The sequence below is a fragment of the Penicillium lagena genome (genome assembly GCF_028827675.1).
Source record: "Penicillium lagena strain IBT 129212 chromosome Unknown utg000001l_segment0_segment0, whole genome shotgun sequence".
In the NCBI taxonomy this organism is placed as follows: Eukaryota; Fungi; Ascomycota; class Eurotiomycetes; order Eurotiales; family Aspergillaceae; genus Penicillium; species Penicillium lagena.
Window position 1 is genome coordinate 1,809,929 of NW_026623222.1, and position 18,020 is coordinate 1,827,948.

General features: G+C 52.8%; 10 protein-coding genes across 10 annotated transcripts; 5 read left to right on the top strand and 5 right to left on the bottom strand.

The window, feature by feature from the left end:
* Positions 1-405: 405 nt before the first annotated feature.
* N7510_000803 (COX assembly mitochondrial protein) lies at positions 406-651 on the bottom strand (the record flags this gene model as incomplete). The annotated part of the gene is made up of 1 exon (XM_056972732.1): positions 406-651. The coding sequence occupies one exon, from the start codon at positions 649-651 to the stop codon at positions 406-408; it is 246 nt and encodes an 81-aa protein (XP_056837849.1).
* A 275-nt stretch (positions 652-926) lies between these two features.
* Positions 927-2,613, top strand: N7510_000804 (rRNA-processing protein PWP1; the record flags this gene model as incomplete). The annotated part of the gene is made up of 2 exons (XM_056972733.1): positions 927-1,201; positions 1,254-2,613. The coding sequence occupies 2 exons, from the start codon at positions 927-929 to the stop codon at positions 2,611-2,613; spliced, it is 1,635 nt and encodes a 544-aa protein (XP_056837850.1).
* Positions 2,614-2,766: 153 nt separating this feature from the next.
* N7510_000805 (type I glyceraldehyde-3-phosphate dehydrogenase) lies at positions 2,767-4,051 on the bottom strand (the record flags this gene model as incomplete). Its single annotated transcript, XM_056972734.1, has 5 exons — positions 2,767-2,862; positions 2,918-3,125; positions 3,177-3,291; positions 3,344-3,913; positions 3,967-4,051. The coding sequence occupies 5 exons, from the start codon at positions 4,049-4,051 to the stop codon at positions 2,767-2,769; spliced, it is 1,074 nt and encodes a 357-aa protein (XP_056837851.1).
* A 1,073-nt stretch (positions 4,052-5,124) lies between these two features.
* N7510_000806 (putative tartrate dehydrogenase) lies at positions 5,125-6,342 on the bottom strand (the record flags this gene model as incomplete). The annotated part of the gene is made up of 3 exons (XM_056972735.1): positions 5,125-5,475; positions 5,536-6,026; positions 6,078-6,342. 3 exons carry the CDS (start codon positions 6,340-6,342, stop codon positions 5,125-5,127), a joined length of 1,107 nt encoding a protein of 368 aa, XP_056837852.1.
* Positions 6,343-6,785: 443 nt separating this feature from the next.
* N7510_000807 (uncharacterized protein) lies at positions 6,786-7,724 on the top strand (the record flags this gene model as incomplete). Its single annotated transcript, XM_056972736.1, has 1 exon — positions 6,786-7,724. One exon carries the CDS (start codon positions 6,786-6,788, stop codon positions 7,722-7,724), a length of 939 nt encoding a protein of 312 aa, XP_056837853.1.
* A 25-nt stretch (positions 7,725-7,749) lies between these two features.
* N7510_000808 (CeGAL family transcription factor) lies at positions 7,750-9,774 on the bottom strand (the record flags this gene model as incomplete). The annotated part of the gene is made up of 1 exon (XM_056972737.1): positions 7,750-9,774. One exon carries the CDS (start codon positions 9,772-9,774, stop codon positions 7,750-7,752), a length of 2,025 nt encoding a protein of 674 aa, XP_056837854.1.
* Positions 9,775-9,988: 214 nt separating this feature from the next.
* N7510_000809 (uncharacterized protein) lies at positions 9,989-11,023 on the top strand (the record flags this gene model as incomplete). Its single annotated transcript, XM_056972738.1, has 4 exons — positions 9,989-10,040; positions 10,094-10,155; positions 10,208-10,221; positions 10,390-11,023. 4 exons carry the CDS (start codon positions 9,989-9,991, stop codon positions 11,021-11,023), a joined length of 762 nt encoding a protein of 253 aa, XP_056837855.1.
* A 1,475-nt stretch (positions 11,024-12,498) lies between these two features.
* Positions 12,499-13,250, top strand: N7510_000810 (uncharacterized protein; the record flags this gene model as incomplete). The annotated part of the gene is given in 2 exon segments (XM_056972739.1): positions 12,499-12,974; positions 12,992-13,250. 2 exon segments carry the CDS (start codon positions 12,499-12,501, stop codon positions 13,248-13,250), a joined length of 735 nt encoding a protein of 244 aa, XP_056837856.1.
* An 806-nt stretch (positions 13,251-14,056) lies between these two features.
* On the top strand, positions 14,057-16,174 carry N7510_000811 (rDNA-binding RNA polymerase I transcriptional factor; the record flags this gene model as incomplete). Its single annotated transcript, XM_056972740.1, has 1 exon — positions 14,057-16,174. The coding sequence occupies one exon, from the start codon at positions 14,057-14,059 to the stop codon at positions 16,172-16,174; it is 2,118 nt and encodes a 705-aa protein (XP_056837857.1).
* Positions 16,175-16,660: 486 nt separating this feature from the next.
* Positions 16,661-17,844, bottom strand: N7510_000812 (uncharacterized protein; the record flags this gene model as incomplete). Its single annotated transcript, XM_056972741.1, has 2 exons — positions 16,661-17,248; positions 17,293-17,844. The coding sequence occupies 2 exons, from the start codon at positions 17,842-17,844 to the stop codon at positions 16,661-16,663; spliced, it is 1,140 nt and encodes a 379-aa protein (XP_056837858.1).
* Between the last annotated feature and the right edge of the window lie 176 nt (positions 17,845-18,020).

Sequence of the window (18,020 nt, forward strand, 5' to 3'; positions counted from 1 at the left end):
CGTCTTCATCTTTCACGGCGTGGCGTTGGGATTGGGTATTAGTTCATACAAAAGTTAAACAAACCCCTACAAATGTACATTCAATCTCATTCATTTGAGAGAAGCGTAGGAGTTGAGAAACTTATGCGAGTAGAGTGGTATATTTGCACACAGAATATAAGATATATAAGACAGTGGGTGTTGTACATTTGCCGAAAAGGCATGCGATGATAGCACGAAGAAATCAGAGGGAAGATCATATGCACAGGTATATATCACACTGTCGGGACAGTATTTCTTCCAGCAGGCAAGTACAATGCCACCAATTCGATGGCCATCAACTCATGAGCGCATCTCTCCCTCCCCAAGAAAAGAGCCCGATCACTCCGAACGCCAATCCCAATAACAAAGAAATTGGTCCCCGTTTTATTGCTTGGAGGCAGCAGAACCCTCAGCACCAACCTGATTAGACCCGCCCTGTTCAACAGTCCTCTCGCGCGCCCAGACGTCTTCAATGCGCCGCCGGTTGCTCCTGGCCTCGTCTCGATTCCGCTTTGCCCGATCAGCCCGCTCTGCAGAAAGACACTTGTTCACCTCGCGCTTGATGTCATTGCAATTGCCCATTGCTTTGTGGAGGAATCCGCGGGCGTGGCATTCGTCCAGCGCGGTCATGATTTCTTCGCAGTCTGATGGGGGTGGCTGTCAGCACATCATACCGACGCAATAGATAAGAACCGGGAACCATACTGGCATTATAAGGAGTATGCAAATGGGAATGCATGATGGATATCCGTGTCAGCGAGTGTTGCAGTGCAATGAAGAAGAAAGAGGCAGATAGTAAAGATAAATCTGGGCGGTGAGTGGATCGCCCGGCAGAATCGAGCGGAAACGATTCGGCCAAAAAAAAAGTTGAAGATTTGGATGATCTTCCTCTCTCACTCCCAATCATGTCGTCCATGATCACCACAACGGCCTGGGTGCGGCGCGGTATCGCTGCCCAATTCCCCACAAAATATGAGATTGACGAGGAGGAAATGGGCCGGATATCCAAGCTTGCGCGTATGCAGCTGGAAGATGCACAAGAGGATCTGAGCGCTGCCCAGGAGGGCCAAGCGGAAGAAGACACTGCCATGGATGAGGACGACGATCAAAAGAATGGTGGTGTGTCAGTCGCAGGCCAGGATGCCACGGAGAAGGATAGTGGGAAACAGGCCACGAAAGAGTGAGTTGGACAGAACCCGAGGAGAAAAACTGCATACTGACGGGCATAAAAGTGACGACGATGTTCTCAAAGAATTCGACTTGGAGCACTATGACAGTGACGAGAAAGACGAGGAGGGGGAGAAGGTTACTATGTTCGGCAATGTCAAATCTCTGGCGTATCACCAGCCCAACGAGGCAGACCCGTACCTGGTCATCCCCGAGGAAGAAGACGACGAAGAGCGCGAGGAATTGCAAATCTTGCCTTCGGACAATTTGATTCTGGCTGGAAAGCTCGAGGATGAGGTAGCTCACCTCGAGGTCTACGTTTACGAGGACCAGGCGGACAACATGTACGTTCACCACGACATTATGCTGCCTGCCATTCCACTCTGCCTGGAGTGGCTTGATATTCCCGTTGGCAAGAACACGGAGGGGCGGGAACAAGGAAATTTTGTTGCCGTGGGCACAATGGAGCCCGACATTGAGATTTGGGATTTGGACGTGGTCGACAGCATGTACCCCAACGCGATTCTGGGGCAGGGCGGTCAGCCCGAGACCAAGAAGAAGTCGAAGAAGAAGAAGCCCAAGGCGAACGACGAATACCACATCGATTCCGTGCTGGGGCTGGCAGCCAACCGGCATCACCGCAACCTTTTGGCGTCGGCATCGGCAGACCGAACCGTGAAGCTCTGGGACCTTAACACCACCAGCTGCGCCAAGTCTTACTCGCATCACACCGACAAAGTGTGCTCGCTAGACTGGCACCCGAAGGAATCGACAGCTTTGCTCACTGGTAGTTACGACCGGACCGTCGTGGCGGCCGACATGCGTGCCCCCGATGCCCAGGCACGCTGGGGTGTCGACGCCGACGTTGAGACAGTGCGCTGGGACCCGCACGACCCCAACTACTTCTACGTCACCACCGATGGTGGCATGGTGTACCGCTATGATGTGCGCAATATCCCCGCTACCCCAGCTGAGTCCAAGCCGGTGTGGTCACTGCAGGCCCACGACTCCTCCGTCTCCTCCTTCGACATCAATAGCTCTATCCCCGGTTTCCTGGTGACCGGATCGACAGACAAGCAGGTTAAGCTGTGGAACGTTGAAGACAATAAGCCGAGCCTGGTTGTTTCACGCAAGTTCGACGTCGGCAAGGTTTTCTCAACTAGCTTTGCTCCTGATCCGGAGGTGAGCTTCCGCCTGGCTATCGCCGGCAGCAAGGGTGTTGTACAGATTTGGGACGCATCGACTAACGGCGCCGTGCGCCGCGCATTTGTCTCGCGGATGCCGGATCTGGCGGGCGAAGTGCCGGAGCGGACGATTGGGATTCCTGCGGATAACGGAGATTCGGATGACGACGATGATGCTGAGGATGGAGCGGGCCCTGACGTCCCTGGCGCCGATGGGTGGGAGTCGATGGATGAAGATTAAATGTCAGATACCCGAGGAGTCAAATCTTACACACAAAAATAGACCGCGCGTTGATATTGTCAGTATGCAAGTATAGTTTGCTCTTTTCGCTTCGTCCCATCCAGATCGCTATCTAAGCTCTATATCTATAAGCGATGCACGTAAAATAAAAAATTAAGAAGTCTCCCGCTCATGCACCAGACTCGTCAAATCCAGCAGACGATTCGAGTATCCCCATTCATTGTCATACCAGGCCATAATTTTGAAGAACTGCAGACCAGTCAACATCCACATCCCCTTGAAATAAGTAACATAAAAAACATACCTGAGGGTTAAGCTCGGCACACGCAGGCGCATCGATGATAGCACTATACGAGCTGCCGTTGTAATCGCTGCTGACGAGTTCCTCGTCAGTGACTTTAAGCACGCCGGCCATGTCCAGCTTCGCAGCTCGACGGAAGGCAGCTAGGATCTCCGAGAGAGATGTGGGTTGAGCGGTGCAGATCGTCAAATCGATCATGGAGACATTGGGTCTAGTTCAATCTGTTAGAAGGGCGGAAATAGATGCGTCCAGATTACCGTACGTGGGCACCCGGATCGACACGCCGGTCACTTTCCCCTTCAACTCGGGCAGAACGGCTGCGACGGCTTTGGCAGCGCCCGTACTTGTGGGAATGATGTTGTTGAAGACTCCGCGGCCTATTCCATATGAGTACCTATCAATATCAAGATGCAGTTTGTGGTCTCTTACCTAAACGCTTGTTCTTCTTGCTATACCCATCTAACACCTGTTGCGACCGCGTGGCAGCATGAACCGTCGTCAGAAAGCCCTGTGTGATCCCGAATGTCTCATGAAGAACTTTCAGGACGGGAGTAACGCAGTTCGTCGTGCAGCTAGCATTCGACACAACGCGGCAATCCTCGGTAGGAGTATACGAATCCGAGTTCACGCTATAGACAAAAGAAGGCGAATCTGAGCTCGGTGCAGAGATGAGAACGCGCTTCGCCTGGCCGTGTGTGATGTGATCCATTGCCAAATCCCGCTTGGTGAACTTGCCCGTGCATTCGAGGACATAGTCAACTTCCAGTGCGGCCCAGTTGAGCTTCTTCAGATCGCGCTCTGAGGTTAGGGCTATTTGGTTGCCGTTGATGCTGATGAGGTGGTCGGATAGAGCGTTGATGGAAGTTCTTTCGTCCAGATCGCCCATTGATGAGTCGTAGCGGATCAGGTAGATTAGGTCTTCGACTGTGTTGCAGGTGTGGTTGATCGCGACTACTTGGATATCGGGCCGGGCTAGCGCTGCCCGGAGGACATTGCGGCCTAGATGACGGAGATGTTACTGTATGTTCTATGCAGTTGCAAGACCAGCTTACCTATCCGACCGAAGCCATTGATACCGACTTTACAGGCTGTCGACTGTGTGTGGTTGACGGGCGCGTCGTGAATTGAGGGTGCCATGGTAGGTAGGATTGGGCCAAACAATAGGAGATTGAGATTGCATGAATTGTCTAAACAAGGTAAATACAATTGTTTTACATTTTCTCTAAGATATCTTTTCCCGGTCAGAGGACATCACTATCTATAAGTAAACCTCGCCCTCACCACTGCCGGGTCCTTCATCCCAACGACGAAGATCGGACAAAGTACCACGGATATTGCATCGGCTTGGAAAACCTCCGACTAAAGCCAGATATCCAATCGGAAGTACCTCAGTTGCGAGATTACTAGTATAGTTGTCGAGTCCAGACTGCCTTGGTCCTTGCCGTCATCGGATAACCGACACGACGGAGCAGCCCGCAGCCAATAACGATGCCGATTCTCGCCGAAACTCCCGCACCCACGATCCGGTTTAGCGGACCGGCAATGGATGTGGCACAGGGGACCCAGCCTGCTGGAGCGGATTTGTTTAGGATTGGACCCAATTGGGGAGAAACTGGCGGAAGTCGGAGGTTTCAATTGTTGAGGCTTCAGGTTACTTAGCATTGGGACATTATAGTTCGGCTCGTCGGATTTGGATTTCGGGAAACAGTTAGTACATACTAGCAAATCAAGTAGAGAAAACACGAATTGAGGTGAGGTTGACAAGAGGAACCATTAATTAAGAATGAATTGATATTTTCTGTGATGAGCATTGACAAGGGCAGGCCTTCAATGAAGATCTTGGTAGAGATGATCTCATACTCAACTTCGGACAATACCGGAAATTTTAGACAGTGTCAATTTATGCTAGATAATTAAAATGTCGGATTCCTACCGGCCATTCCTATCAAAAATGAAATCCCTAGACAAATTTCTCGAATAAAGGCCATCGTGTAGTTGGCTGACACCTTAGAGCAGCGGAAGAAATCGACCCCCACGCACCACACGCTTCCCCCGCATCGGTCTTTTGATCTGGCAAGAATAGTCCATGGGTGTTCAACATTCCGGTCTCGCCAATCTATAATGTCCTCAAAGCTCTGTTAAAGTCAATAGGTGCGGTACAACAACTGCTATCAAGACAGCGCGGGGAATTTCAAGTTTAAGTCAACATCCTACTTGCTCAACGCAAGTTTCTTAATCTCTACCACCACTGCATCAGTGACTTCCTTGGTAGTGGCGTTCCCACCCAAGTCACGGGTCAAGATTCCCTGCTCGCACACATTCTCGACACAATTCAGCAATTTCTTGGACGCATCTTCCTCTCCAAGCCAAGCAAGCATCTCCGCCGCTGTCCAGAAAGTAGCCACAGGGTTCGAGATGCCCATTCCAGTGATGTCAAATGCCGACCCGTGAATCGGTTCAAACATGCTAGGATACTGCCGCGTGGGATCCAGGTTGGAGGTAGGCGCAATCCCAATAGAGCCGGCCAGGGCAGCAGCAAGGTCAGACAAGATATCAGCATGCTGTAACAACAAGATAATATTAGCCAGACACCCACATCATGACAATATAGAGAGACCTACCAAGTTAGTAGCAACAATAGTATCCAAGCTCTCAGGACTCAGGACCATCCGCGTAGTCATAGCGTCCACCAACATTTTATCCACGGTCACGTCCGGAAACTCCTCAGCAACAGACTTGGCAACTTCATCCCACAGAACCATTCCATTGCGCTGGGCGTTGCTCTTAGTGACAACAGTCAACTGCTTCCGCGGTCTCTTCTGGGCCGTCTCAAAAGCGAATCGCATGATTCTCTCAACCCCATACCGGGAGAAAATAGCAGTCTCTGTTGCGACCTCCCATGGCTTTCCCTGGTGCGAACGCCCTCCTTGTCCAGCGTACTCCCCCTCACTGTTCTCCCTGATTATCACCCAGTCCAGATCATCGGTCTTGCACTTGCGCAGTGGAGACTCAGTGCCGCGGAAGACTCGCGTTGGACGCACGTTGGCGTACTGCTGTAGGGGCTGACAGATAGCTAGACGCAAGCCCCATAGAGAGATGTGGTCGGGGACATCTATGGTTGTTTCTTAGTCGGGCATACAGCGTAAGGAGTTCCTTTGCTTACCCGGTGCACCAACAGCACCGAAGAAAATGGCATCATGCTTCTTGAGCTCGTCCAGGCCACCGTCCGGGATATATTTACCGGTCTTCTTATACGTCTCAGAACTCCAGTCGTAGTGGGTGAAGTTCAATTTGAACGTTTGGAGGGTGTCGGTCAGTGCATTCAGAGCTGTGATACCAGCCTCGATAACCTCGGGACCGATACCATCGGCAGGAATGGAAGCTATGCTATAGGTATTTTGGGCTGGAAGAGTAGAAGAGGGTGACATTGTAGGTGCTTGGTAGGTTCAGGTGTTGCTTGAAGATAGTCCGAAAGAAAGGGTTAGCGGGGGGTTTAAAAGACTGTCGAGTGCGGCGGGATTAAGCCCGTGGCCTTTCATTTTCTAAGCTTTCCACCAATTAATCGCCGTGGGATACAAGAGACACTGGGCGATTTACAATGGTTGTGTAGATCTCGGGGGTTTCATACACCGGAAGACCCACTAGGAGAAAGACATATCCGATGTCCGGGGATGCTATGAGGTGTTCCGGATACTTGCGGGTACGGTATCCGGGTGGGTCAAGATCAGCCCTAGTTGAGTGTCAAGGATGGTATTCGGGCGAGAAATGAAGAATTGCATTAAAAGCGCAGCCATCCACAAATCTCGTCTATCGGCACTGTTTTGTCCCTGAGCTGCGTCTTTCCGCATTGATTGCCATAAACTTCGCCACCATGACAATTCCCCACCAGAATATCAACCAAGTTCTCACTTACATTCTACCCTACATTGAAAAACATACGAAATCGGAACCACCAGCTGGAAAAACCAAAGGCCCGTTTATCCTCGCCCTAACCGGTCTCCAAGGCAGCGGGAAATCCACCTGGACCTCCGCGCTCGTGCAAGCGCTGAACGAGAAGCACAAACTTAGGACAATCAATCTATCTCTCGACGACCTGTATCTCGACCACGAAGATCTGGTCCGATTGCGCGACGATAATGCCTCAAACAAACTTCTCAGGACGCGCGGCCAGCCCGGTACACACGACACGGCTCTCGCGGTTACTTTCTTTGATAGCTTAACGAAGACCTCTCAGGATACCCTGGTTCCGGTGTTTGATAAGAGCAAATTTAACGGCGAAGGTGCGAGAGCACCTAAACAGACATGGACCCGTATTACTGCTGGAGAGGTGGTGGATGTTGTCGTGTTCGAGGGCTGGTGTGTTGGTTTCCAACCCTTGGACGAGCCGACCATACAGAAAAAGTGGGAAGATGCCCAGAAAAGTGGCACGAAAACAGAGTATCCGATTGTCACACTGGGTGACCATAAACTGGAACATCTCGTTCAGGCCAACGACAGCTTGCGACACTACTGTGACTCGTTCATGGGGCCTCGGCATTTGGATTTCCTTGTTCATTTGGACACGAACGATCTGGTAAATGTTTACCAATGGAGGATCCAACAGGAACATGCCCTTCGTGAGATCAAGAATGAGGGTATGACAGATGAGCAGGTTGTGGATTTTGTGCGTGGGTATATGCCTGCGTATGAGCTGTATCTCGACCAGTTACGGGATGGGTTCTTTGGCTTGGATACGATGCCAAAGAAAGGGCAGTTGCGCGTTGTTCTTGATCGGGAACGAAGGGTTGTTGACACGGTTTTGTACCAATGATGTGTGAAATGCTATAGGCACAATGTCATAAGAAATTTTCGTGGATCATCCATGGCGCATCAGCGACACTCCAGAGATCAGACACAGAGAAGTCTGGCAAGGGCGTGGGGTCCTCGCCCATAGCCCAGGGGCAGAATGGCATCTTACTGTCGGCCGTGTTGCCAAAGACAAGGCCGGCAGAAGTATACCCGCTCAAAGAGAATCCGTGGTTTGGCAGGTCAGAAATGACCGAGCTTTCGCCAGCGTTTGTTTGCGAGTCGAGTGCGGCCGAGTTGAAAGGCTGCGAAGACCCCACTTCACGGGTTGATTGCGTTCCGCTAGGCAAATCGCCTTGATAACCACTGCTGCCTCCCCTGTTTTCTCGCAGAGCTGGTATGTCAAGGCGTTCGAGGGACTGATGATCGGAGTGATGATCCGACAAAGTGGCTGCACTTTTTGACTGCTTGGAAGAATCCATGCTGGTCAATAACGCAGATTCCATGCCTTTGATCGCCTCGATGCAAGTCTCCGGCCACCCACTTCCACGCAACGCCAGATTCTCAAAAATCCCAATCCCGATTTTCGCATACTTAAGTGCCAATGGGATGGGAAAGTCCCCTTCCCAAGAGGCATACATCAGAATAAGGCATGCCATCCACGTAGCCCAAGTAAACGATGGCCAGGACAGTGGAGCATCCGACCTTGTCTGTTCCTCTCTGGATGCAGAAGCCCTATATCTGTTCAATCCCAAGAGCAAAGACCGCGAGGACTCGATACACGTCTGCAATGCATTCTTGTATTCAGGGCTGGGTTTCTCAGCCGCGAGGAGCGGCCGATTCATGGAGATGATGGCTTCATTCCTTAGGACCATCAAGAGCGATTGATGGTATGGGTGTAATGAACGGGTATCTCCGTCATCTTCAACCGGGTACACATCATCGTAAACCTCATTCCACCATTGCGACATCTCGCCATTGACGCGCGCTGCCTCCAGGGAACTCGGGTGGCTGTGTAAGATAGACTTATTGCGCAGTTCCAGAACAAGGCCTCGGATTCTCGCGAATTTTGCAAGATGAGAAAGTAGCCGCAGTCGATGATCGCCATCCATTCCAGGTGTAGCTGTAGTATGTCTCTCCTCCCCGGGATAACAGACATCAATATCATCGTCTCTGATGGCGAGCGGGATCCCGAGCGCTTGGGAAAGGTATCGCTCGAGACAATATATGGACCAAAATAGTCGCTGTCGAATATCGGCCTCCTCGTGACCAAAGCATGAGAAGCGTTCTGGGCAGCGGTGCAGACCTAGATGGAACGCGGAACGAGTAATTGTGCCTCCTACCCGAGAGGCAATGTTGAGGCGTAGGAGTGACACGAGCACTAGCTGAATGGCGAATGCAGCTTGTAGTAAGGGCAGGGTTGTTGATTCTGAGAGAAGACTTTGTATGTCTTGCATCATATGCCGAACGGTGCGAAAGACTAGAGTTGAAGGAACGCGTCCTCGATGGGCGGTGCCGATCTGTCTGCTGTCTCCAAGGGAGATAGAGATCACGGAGCGAAGAATGATCATCTCGGTCTGCTCTAACGTTTCTATTCCGGATCGACTGGCTTTCTCCATGGACGTGAGGACCGTCGGTGCGTGCAAAAAGGGAAATATGGGATGCCAGTGTTCAAAGTAATTGTGAGTCCAGCGGGCAAGGTCATCAAACGCGTAAACGGAATTTCCTGAAAAATCCAACTCCTGATTCGACCATAGCTCATCGGCACCCACGCTTCGTAGCCGGTCATCTTCACCCGGCACCGAGCACCGATCACGGACCCGAGACCTATGCAGGTCCGCAGAACGCCGCGCAAAGGCATCGTATACATGTCGGATGAAGTGAATGCCGCTGGAGCTCCCAATAAAACTGGCCGAGCCGTCATATTGGGGTTCTCTCATGTAACCAATCTCCCGGGGCGATGGCTGCGTTGCGCCTGTCGTTGAGGCGCGTCTCTGGCGCTTGGCGCGGGGGCCATACTGCCATTCCGGTTCGTGTTCGTCAACTCTGGTACTGGCTGGGGAATGTGATACCATTATCACATCATTTCGCAGATATTATTCGTTCGTCCGGAAACAAGTCCTGTCGAGGTGAAGCCATTTCAGATCACGTGGTGTCCCGGAGGTTTCTTTGTCCGAAACCAAGTTTGCCTGTCAGCTCCCGTTCAATGAACAGGAAGATCTCACGAAGTCATTAAAAAGCGTGGTATACTCAGCAGAGTTTGTTGAAGACACAACTTGACGCGAGAGAATGGTGCGTCCGCGATCCAAGCGCCCCAGAACATCGGATGCCAGGACGTCGGGTACGAGTCAAACCAACCACCGGGCAATGGAACAAATACTGATCTATATTCAGTCTCCGAAGAGGAAGAATCAAGTCCTATCTCCTGCGAGAGTTGCAGACAGAAGAAATGCAAAGTATGTGTGTCTCCGGAGTTTTTCTCTCACTCGATACTAATTTCGGAACTAGTGTGACCGCAAGCTGTAGGGCCTCATAGAATGCAGCTTTGGTCATCATTTACTGATCGGTAATGAACAGGCCATCCTGCTCACAATGCACTGGAGATCCCTTAAAATGCACCTATCCAGAGAGTGGGAAGAGGTAAAACACCCCAAGCTATGCTCCAAAACATCAAGTTCACACTGTTGCAGGGGATTACCACTGGGCTATCTCAACCAACTCGAGCAGCGACTCGCCGAGACCGAGCAGGCATTATATGGAGCACTCGTGACACTGCGCTCAATGCAGCCCGTAACTATGATCCGCGCATGCCCCAAGCCCGAAACTGCACCAAAACAAAAGGCTGCTCGCGTGGAGGAGTGGACTCGCCTTCCACTTCGGGAATGGCCGGATCTGGAGCGTTGGTCGACGGTGATGTCGGAGCAATTTAGCATTGAACTGCCCGCTAGGGAGGTGTTATATCCCGCAGCCTCTGGTGGAGATGTTTATTCGGGTCCGATTACCCCAGGTCATCTCGGTGGGACCCGCAACTGGAGTCGTCTGGGAGGTCCCCGGTTGCACTCCGCTTCTTATCTGTCCACGGAGAGGGCCCTCGCAGAAGGCGGCCACGAAGAGCGACGACAACCTGCTCCCATGCTGGAAACTTGTCCCTCATCATCCGCCATACACGGCACTGTGGCTGGTTCCGCATCCATTGCTCGGTCGCCCTCCGAGATGGGCGAATGTGCCAGGTCACTTCCGGCTGCAAGGGATGGTGATCCAACCACAACGGAGACAGGACCGGCGCGCCAGCTGACACAGAGAAACCCTAACATATATTTCTGATACGTTTCTGACGCGAAGTGTGTTTGGTGTGTCCATAATAATAATGTAATCATATTCAATAGCTCTCCATGTCCCGCGTCCCGCTGCTTATCTGGGACGGCCGGACTCCGACCCAAGTGGGCCACTTGGGGACGGGGGATTGTGCGAGGAAAGTCTTTGCCGCGAGAGAGTGTTCCGGTCATCTCAAGCGACCCCGACTATAATGGCTATTATTGTCGTGTAACATGGTGCACAGCGGTCGCTGTTCACCGGGCCCTTTTCGTCCAGTGGCCATTCTCCAATCCTGCCCTCCACTCGGTCTAGTCCAGACCTTCCCCTTCTTCAAGAATTGGACAGGCAAAGCCCCACTCCGAACCCACCCACGCGGCCAGACCCATGGACAGACCAGCTGAACTGAAGAGAGACCAACGACCCAGACCGAAGTAACTCGCTGGTGCAAGTGATGGTATCGCATCGCACGGTCGCATCCGGCGCACTCGGCCTGCATCGTCATTGGCCGGTGAGCGCGCGCAGGGTGGCCGATCAGGTACCTCCAATTCCCCTGGCGACGGAGTTAGCGTCCGTTACTAACAGGGCGGGGACGAGCGTGGTTGGTGGCGAAAGGATATCCGTGCCCTTCGAGGCCATTTAGCGCCGGGAGGGCGTGTTCGGGTGTTTCAGTCCCAGGGGTTCTGGGTACCTGGATTGCATCACTTTTACCGCTGGCGTCGCATTCGAATTCTATACCACGAGGAGAGAGTTTCGACCACAGCGTCTCCCCTTGGGCCTTCTAGTGCCCCCCTCGGACAGTCCACCCTAGATTCATCGAGACTAGCAGAATCACTTTGCCCCCTGCCACCACCCTTGGGAAAAGGGTGGGAACCAGGAGGCAAAGCGGGGAAGGGTCTTCCCAGGGTTGTCGGGAGGAACCATTCAGAAGAGTAGCCAGTGTAGGTCGAGTGTAGAGTGAAGTTTTCTCGAGTGGTGGAGCGGGTGGAGCCCTCCTGGAGCCCAAACGGCTAAGCGCCCCGGTCGCTCCACGGTTTGATCTCTCCTTCTCCCACCACCCTTCGTTCTGCGTGGCTTTGCCCTTCATTCTCTCGCTCTTTCTTTTCTTTCTTGTCAGTCCTTGATGCGGTGATCTGTGATCCTGGACTCCTTTTTATTTCTTCACACCACCCCTTTCGCGCGTCCTGGCTGTCCGCTGCATTCCTTTGCTACACCCTGGACGGAAAAGCAATAAGGAGACCCTCGCCGTCCCATCTTTTGCAGAGCAAAACTACCTATCGACGGTCTCGACATTCATTTGTGGAAAGTGCCAGACACCCCAATTGACGTTTCGACCGAACACAACGCGCCCATCCGATCCCGAACATTCCTCGCCGGATCTTCCATTCCCTTCCCTTCTCCGCCTGTGATCGTCGGCCACGCGAGAGACCGATTTCGTCACAACCTGCGATAAATTTAGCAGTTCGTGAGAATCCCCCGATTCCGTCATGTCGAACATCACTCGCGCATTCACCAAGCGCACCAAGCGCCCGGAAGTGTCTGCACCCATGCCATATCGTGCTGAAGGGCATGTCCGCTTCAATTCGGGCACTATAAAGCGCGGCAACATCTCGGGCCCCGTGCAGCTTCTGTCGACTACGAATATGCTCGCCTATAACGCGCCCGACCTCAAATCTGCCGCCTCGTCGTCCTCGTCATCATTGCGATCGGACTCCGACGCGGCCATCTCTCCGCACAGCTACTCTTCCTCCATCACCACCCCAGATATGTCGCCACATGAGTCCTCCCCCGTGGAAGCGAACCCGTCTTACTTCCCCAAGCGCTCGGCGACGGTCACCAGTCACCCGCGCTCGTCGACGTCCTCCTCGTCCACCACCGAGGTCCCGGTGATCCCGAAGCGGGCGCTCTCGCACACGAAGCGGTCCCACCAGGATCTGGCCCACAAGCGATCCATCTCCCGCATGTCCCCTCCCCCTCCAGTGTGCCGACCGGCCACTCAGCTGGACGGATGTCGCAACAAACATCCGAGCTGCACCCATTCGGTAAGGAACTAGCGCAGGTGAACGAGGTTGCCGAGGAGTTTGGCAATCTCCGCGTGGTCGATGAAGAGGAAATGGTGCTCCACCGCAAGGGCCTCAAGAAATTCTCCGTGGACGATTATCTCTCGGAAGTCGAGGAACTCTACGGGAGTATCTTTGACGACCAATTGGGTCCCATCGGCACTGGAGCCTGGCTGTAGCGAACGAAACTCCCCGACTTGATTCATCATCTCGTCCTGGTTGACCCAGGCGTGTGATTTGACGACACGAGCTCGCGGACTTGTTTTTGGAAGAAGGACTGGATTTTCTTCCTTTCGCTCGGCCGCCACTGACGACCAACTTTTATTCCCTCTCTCACGATACCTGATTTGCTTTGGTGCACCATATACCATGGGAGGAGTCCCTTCTGTTCCCGCGTTTTACTATCATTGAATGTCTGCGGTTTTTTTTTGTGCGGCTGCCGGCGCGATTTTCGGTTTCAAGGATTTTTGATCCTGTGTGGTAGATTGGTCGGTGGTTTCTTTTGGATATCTCCTATCATGCCCTTGAGAGTTAGCGAAAAACAAACCATTGATTGACCATTCAACCGGACAATAATAATATAGAGACAAGAGATAACGATGACATAATCCATAGTAGTTTCCCAAAGTGGTTAGTGCGGTCAGGCGGACCCACAACTCGAGTGAGGGAAAAAATTCGACTTGTTTTGCTTTTTTGCTTCAACGTGCTCACTGGCTCTGTCTGCATCCGATTCATCGATCTCTGTCGAAGAAACTGGATGCCTGCCACGGATGCAGACAGATGCAGCTTCCTTTCTCATGCCTGCATCTTCCCCGAAGCACCACGATCGACCCAAAGTCTCTCCACGACCTGTCGTGTGCTCAAACCTGACCTGCCATCAGCTCGACTCCCGACGGCCCAGGTGTTCGAGTGCAAACTAGCAAATGTCAGCATCGATTCTTAGCATAGCCTTGCCTCTTCACCTCATCCATATCCCTCTCTGGTCATGGTTTCTCTATCCACGGCTTCTCGAAACCCGGCAGTAACGGCCACACCCGTACACCCCGAATCGAAAATGATAGCGGCTTCGTCGCCCGTGTCAATACTCAAAAAGTCCAAACCCGCACCTACGACGGCCGGCGTTAAACGCAAAATAAACGAAATGGACCTGACGCTGTCTCCTCCCTCCTCCGTGTTCTCCGATCCGGGCCTTGACGCCCCCTCGGCCAAGAAGCGGCCCCGCGTCCAGTTCAATAACGACGTCGAGATGCGGGAGATCGGTAATCAGGCAAATATGTTATCCCCCGGCACATCAGAAAAAAGCCTTGCGGTCGTCCGGGAAGAGGTGCGCCGGGCGATCCACCGCCATGTCTCTGCATCGGACAGCGAGGCATACGACCGGATCAAGGAGGTATTCTCGGCGGATCCGAAAAAGGCCCATGATGAGGTGATGGCATCGTACGACTTGCCGACGCATACCGCTCTGAAACATCACCTCCAAGGTCTGCTCTCGCATGTGGCCTCATTGGATCGGACCTGCAACGGCCTCGTGCAGGCAGTCCTCAACAGCGAATGGCTTGGTCGGGACGAGTCTTATGTCAAGCTGTACATCCGGTTTCTGGGGAATCTGGCTGCCGCTCAGGGTACCTATCTGGGTACCATGCTGAAGATGCTGGCCACTAACCTCGGCAGTGTTCCTCGCGGGACGGGCAAGCTCGTTGGGTACGCGCCCGTCCCGGGTTCCGAAATCTACAAGCGTGTCCATATGGCTCTGCGCCATGTGATGCAGCTTGTCCCCGCTGGCAGTGGCACCTTGTCCCCCATCTTGTCTCAGCAGTTTCCCTTCGAGACGGACTCGCCCAAGTCCCACATCTTCTACACGCAAAATCTCATTCAAGTCGTCTCCTACGCTCCTGAACTCCGGTCCGATATCCTCTCCCTGATCACTGAGAAGTTGGTCAAAATCGATGTTCAAATCCAGGTGGATATGGAAGACGTCGAGGATGAAGTCGGCGAAGATCTACTACTTGAAGTCTCGGCTGATGAGGAGGACGTGGACGAGGAGGAGGATGACCTTGATGACGATGCCTCTTACGAGTCGGCCGACGCTGAGACTGAGCGCGTGCAGGGGATCAAGGAAAATATCCAGAAAGTGGATGGCATGATCGACATCCTCTTCGAGTACTTCAACACCCCATTCACATCCGGCACTCTTGCTGAGAAGGAGAACACCCTCGACCTCCTCCTGAGCCACTTCCAAACCATCATCCTTCCCACCTATAAATCCCGCCACCCCCAATTCCTACTCTTCCACTTCTCTCAATGCTCTCCCGAACTGGTTGATCGCTTCGCCGCAACCTGCATAGGCCTGATCTTCAACAAGCTGCAGCCGGGCATCATGCGCCAATCCGCGGCCGCATACCTAGCCAGCTTCGTCGCCCGCGGCGCCCACATCTCTGGGGATGTCGTGCGGGACGTATTCGATCTCCTCCTCAGCCATCTCGACAAACTCCGCTCCGACTACGAAGGCAGCTGTCGCGGGCCCGACCTCCGCCGCTACGGGCCGTTCTACTCCACCGCGCAAGCTCTTCTCTACATCTTCTGCTTCCGGTGGCGCGACCTCACCACCGCCGCCGTGGACGGCGACAGCGCCGAACAAGTCGACGACCTAGAGCCGAGCCAAGTAACCTTCTCACCGAATATCAAGGAAGTGCTACACAAGGTGATCTACTCGCGCCTCAACCCGCTGAAAGTATGCTCGCCCAGCATCGTCACGGAATTCGCCCGCATCGCCCACCACTTCCAGTTCCTCTACGTCTATCCGCTCCTCGAGACAAACAAGCGTCTCCGCGTGACGGCCTACCGCAGCATCTCCACCCTCGCAGACCCGCGCTTCAGCGCAGTCGAGCGCGAGATCCGCGCTGGCGATAATATGGGCTACCAGCTCGATGCTTACTTCCCATTCGATCCGTACCATCTCCCGCGCAGTCGCCGCTGGCTGGATGGTGACTATGTCGAGTGGCGCGGGATCCCGGGTCTCGACGGGGCCGATGACTCGGATAGCGAGGCCGATGACGATGGTGAGGACGGTGCGGAGGATGATACTGAAACTGACGAGGACTGAAGAAGAAGATGAGGATTATTGGCCGTCATCTATATAAGCTGGTTTCTTGTCTCGATCTACTTTGTTTCTATCCGTTCTTTCAGCGTGGCGTTTGTGGTTTATTGTGTCAATGTTTTGTCTTGTTTCTACTACTGGGAGATCTTGATACCATGCTTCGATGACTGATGATGCTGTGATGTGATGTGAAGTGATACTGATGTCCTCTGTGTCTTATTATGACCATATGCTAGCTATGATGGTAGTTAGCGCGGGCATTACAAAATGGAATTCTTGCGTATAAAACTCAGTTCCCCTTTCAAGAGACATTGTACAACGTAAGCAAGAGCAAGGGTCGTTCATTGCATATAAACTAAATTGCATACAGCAAGACGATCTTGTGTCGTCTGATCGTGATTAAGCATAGAGTTCCCCAAGCTAATATCAAAGGAAGGCCTCGCCATACTCCTCGTCTTGTCTTGATTAAGCATAAAATCCCCCAAGCTACTATCAAAGAAAGTCCTCGCCATACTCCTCGTACTCGCGCATGAAATCCTCCACGCTGAACTTGTCTGCCATTCCCTTCTCCTTCAGAATGGTCTTTCCTGCCAGCAAGTATCCGTTCTTGAACTCCGCAAACACGGCTGGGCTCTTCTGGCAATTAGGGATGAAGTCCTGATTGTCGCCGGTGACCATGGCGCCTTTGAATGCTTGGTACACCACGTCCGGCTCCTCCTTGAGATCTACGACACTACACTGGCCGAAGTCCAGAAGATACATTCCAACTGCTCGGTGTTGGAAGTCCGGGAGAGTTGTTTCCGAGCCGATGGTCGACGTCCCCAGTACAAACTCCACGTCATCGCCGTTTATCCCAGCTCCCCAGTGCATGATTGCGAATGCCTTCCCCATCGCATTTGCAAGGCCGTTGACATCCATAGAAAGCCTTTCCATAGCCTTCAAGTAGAGACGGAAATTCCTCAATGGGGACTTTCCTTGCACGAAAGGCCCGTCTGTCTTTCCGAGATACACCCGTGCGAGGCAATGCTTGTTGGTCGTTTCATTCAGGATAGTTTCGATGTCCGCTGTGCTGCTGTCTCCCTGCTTGCCGTAAAAATGTGAGTGGCCAAAGCTTTCCGAGTGACTTTGGGTAGAGGAAGGATGCGTTCCATCTTCACAACGTCTCCGCGCGCACGATACTGTGGGGGGATTTTTGGCAGCACATCCCAGAATCGGTTGGCGTCGTCTGTCCTGGAAATAAACTCCAGAGGTTTCGGAACGCGGACGTGGCCGTGTATATTAGAGTCATAAAGAGCGAACGCGGTCGAGAGCTCCCAGTGCAGACGATACTCGTGGCGAAGATTTGATGAACGGGTTTCATTGCCCGGTATTTCCTTCTTGAATGCCAAAGGCTGTCCGACTTGTTCGAAAATTACTCCTTGAAGGCCATCGCCGATCTGGTTGACGTCCTGCAGCTCAGGGCGGATACCCGCTGCTTGGGCACGACGGGCAAAGGAAGAGGTTGTGGAAATGACCGACCTTAAGGTGAGGGAGCGGCCGAGGATGGTCGAATCGGGCAAGAGCTCAAGCTCTGTCGCGATCAAATATTGGAGGGCAACGTTCGCTTCGCGTGCGATGGATGGAACACCCGAGTTCGCAGACTCATCCTCAGCGTTGACGGCACGACAGTCAGGCATGGTGGTCGACGTGGCGTAGTGAGTATTGCTAGAGGAGGGAAAGCGGAAGGAGTGGAGGTGAAGAAGAAGGAAGTTGGCGAGGCAGCACCTGAACTACAAAATTGGGTGTAGTATAACTATAGAACCTTAGATAAGATCAGATAAGTGTATGTCAAGCTGATAAGCAACAACTTCTC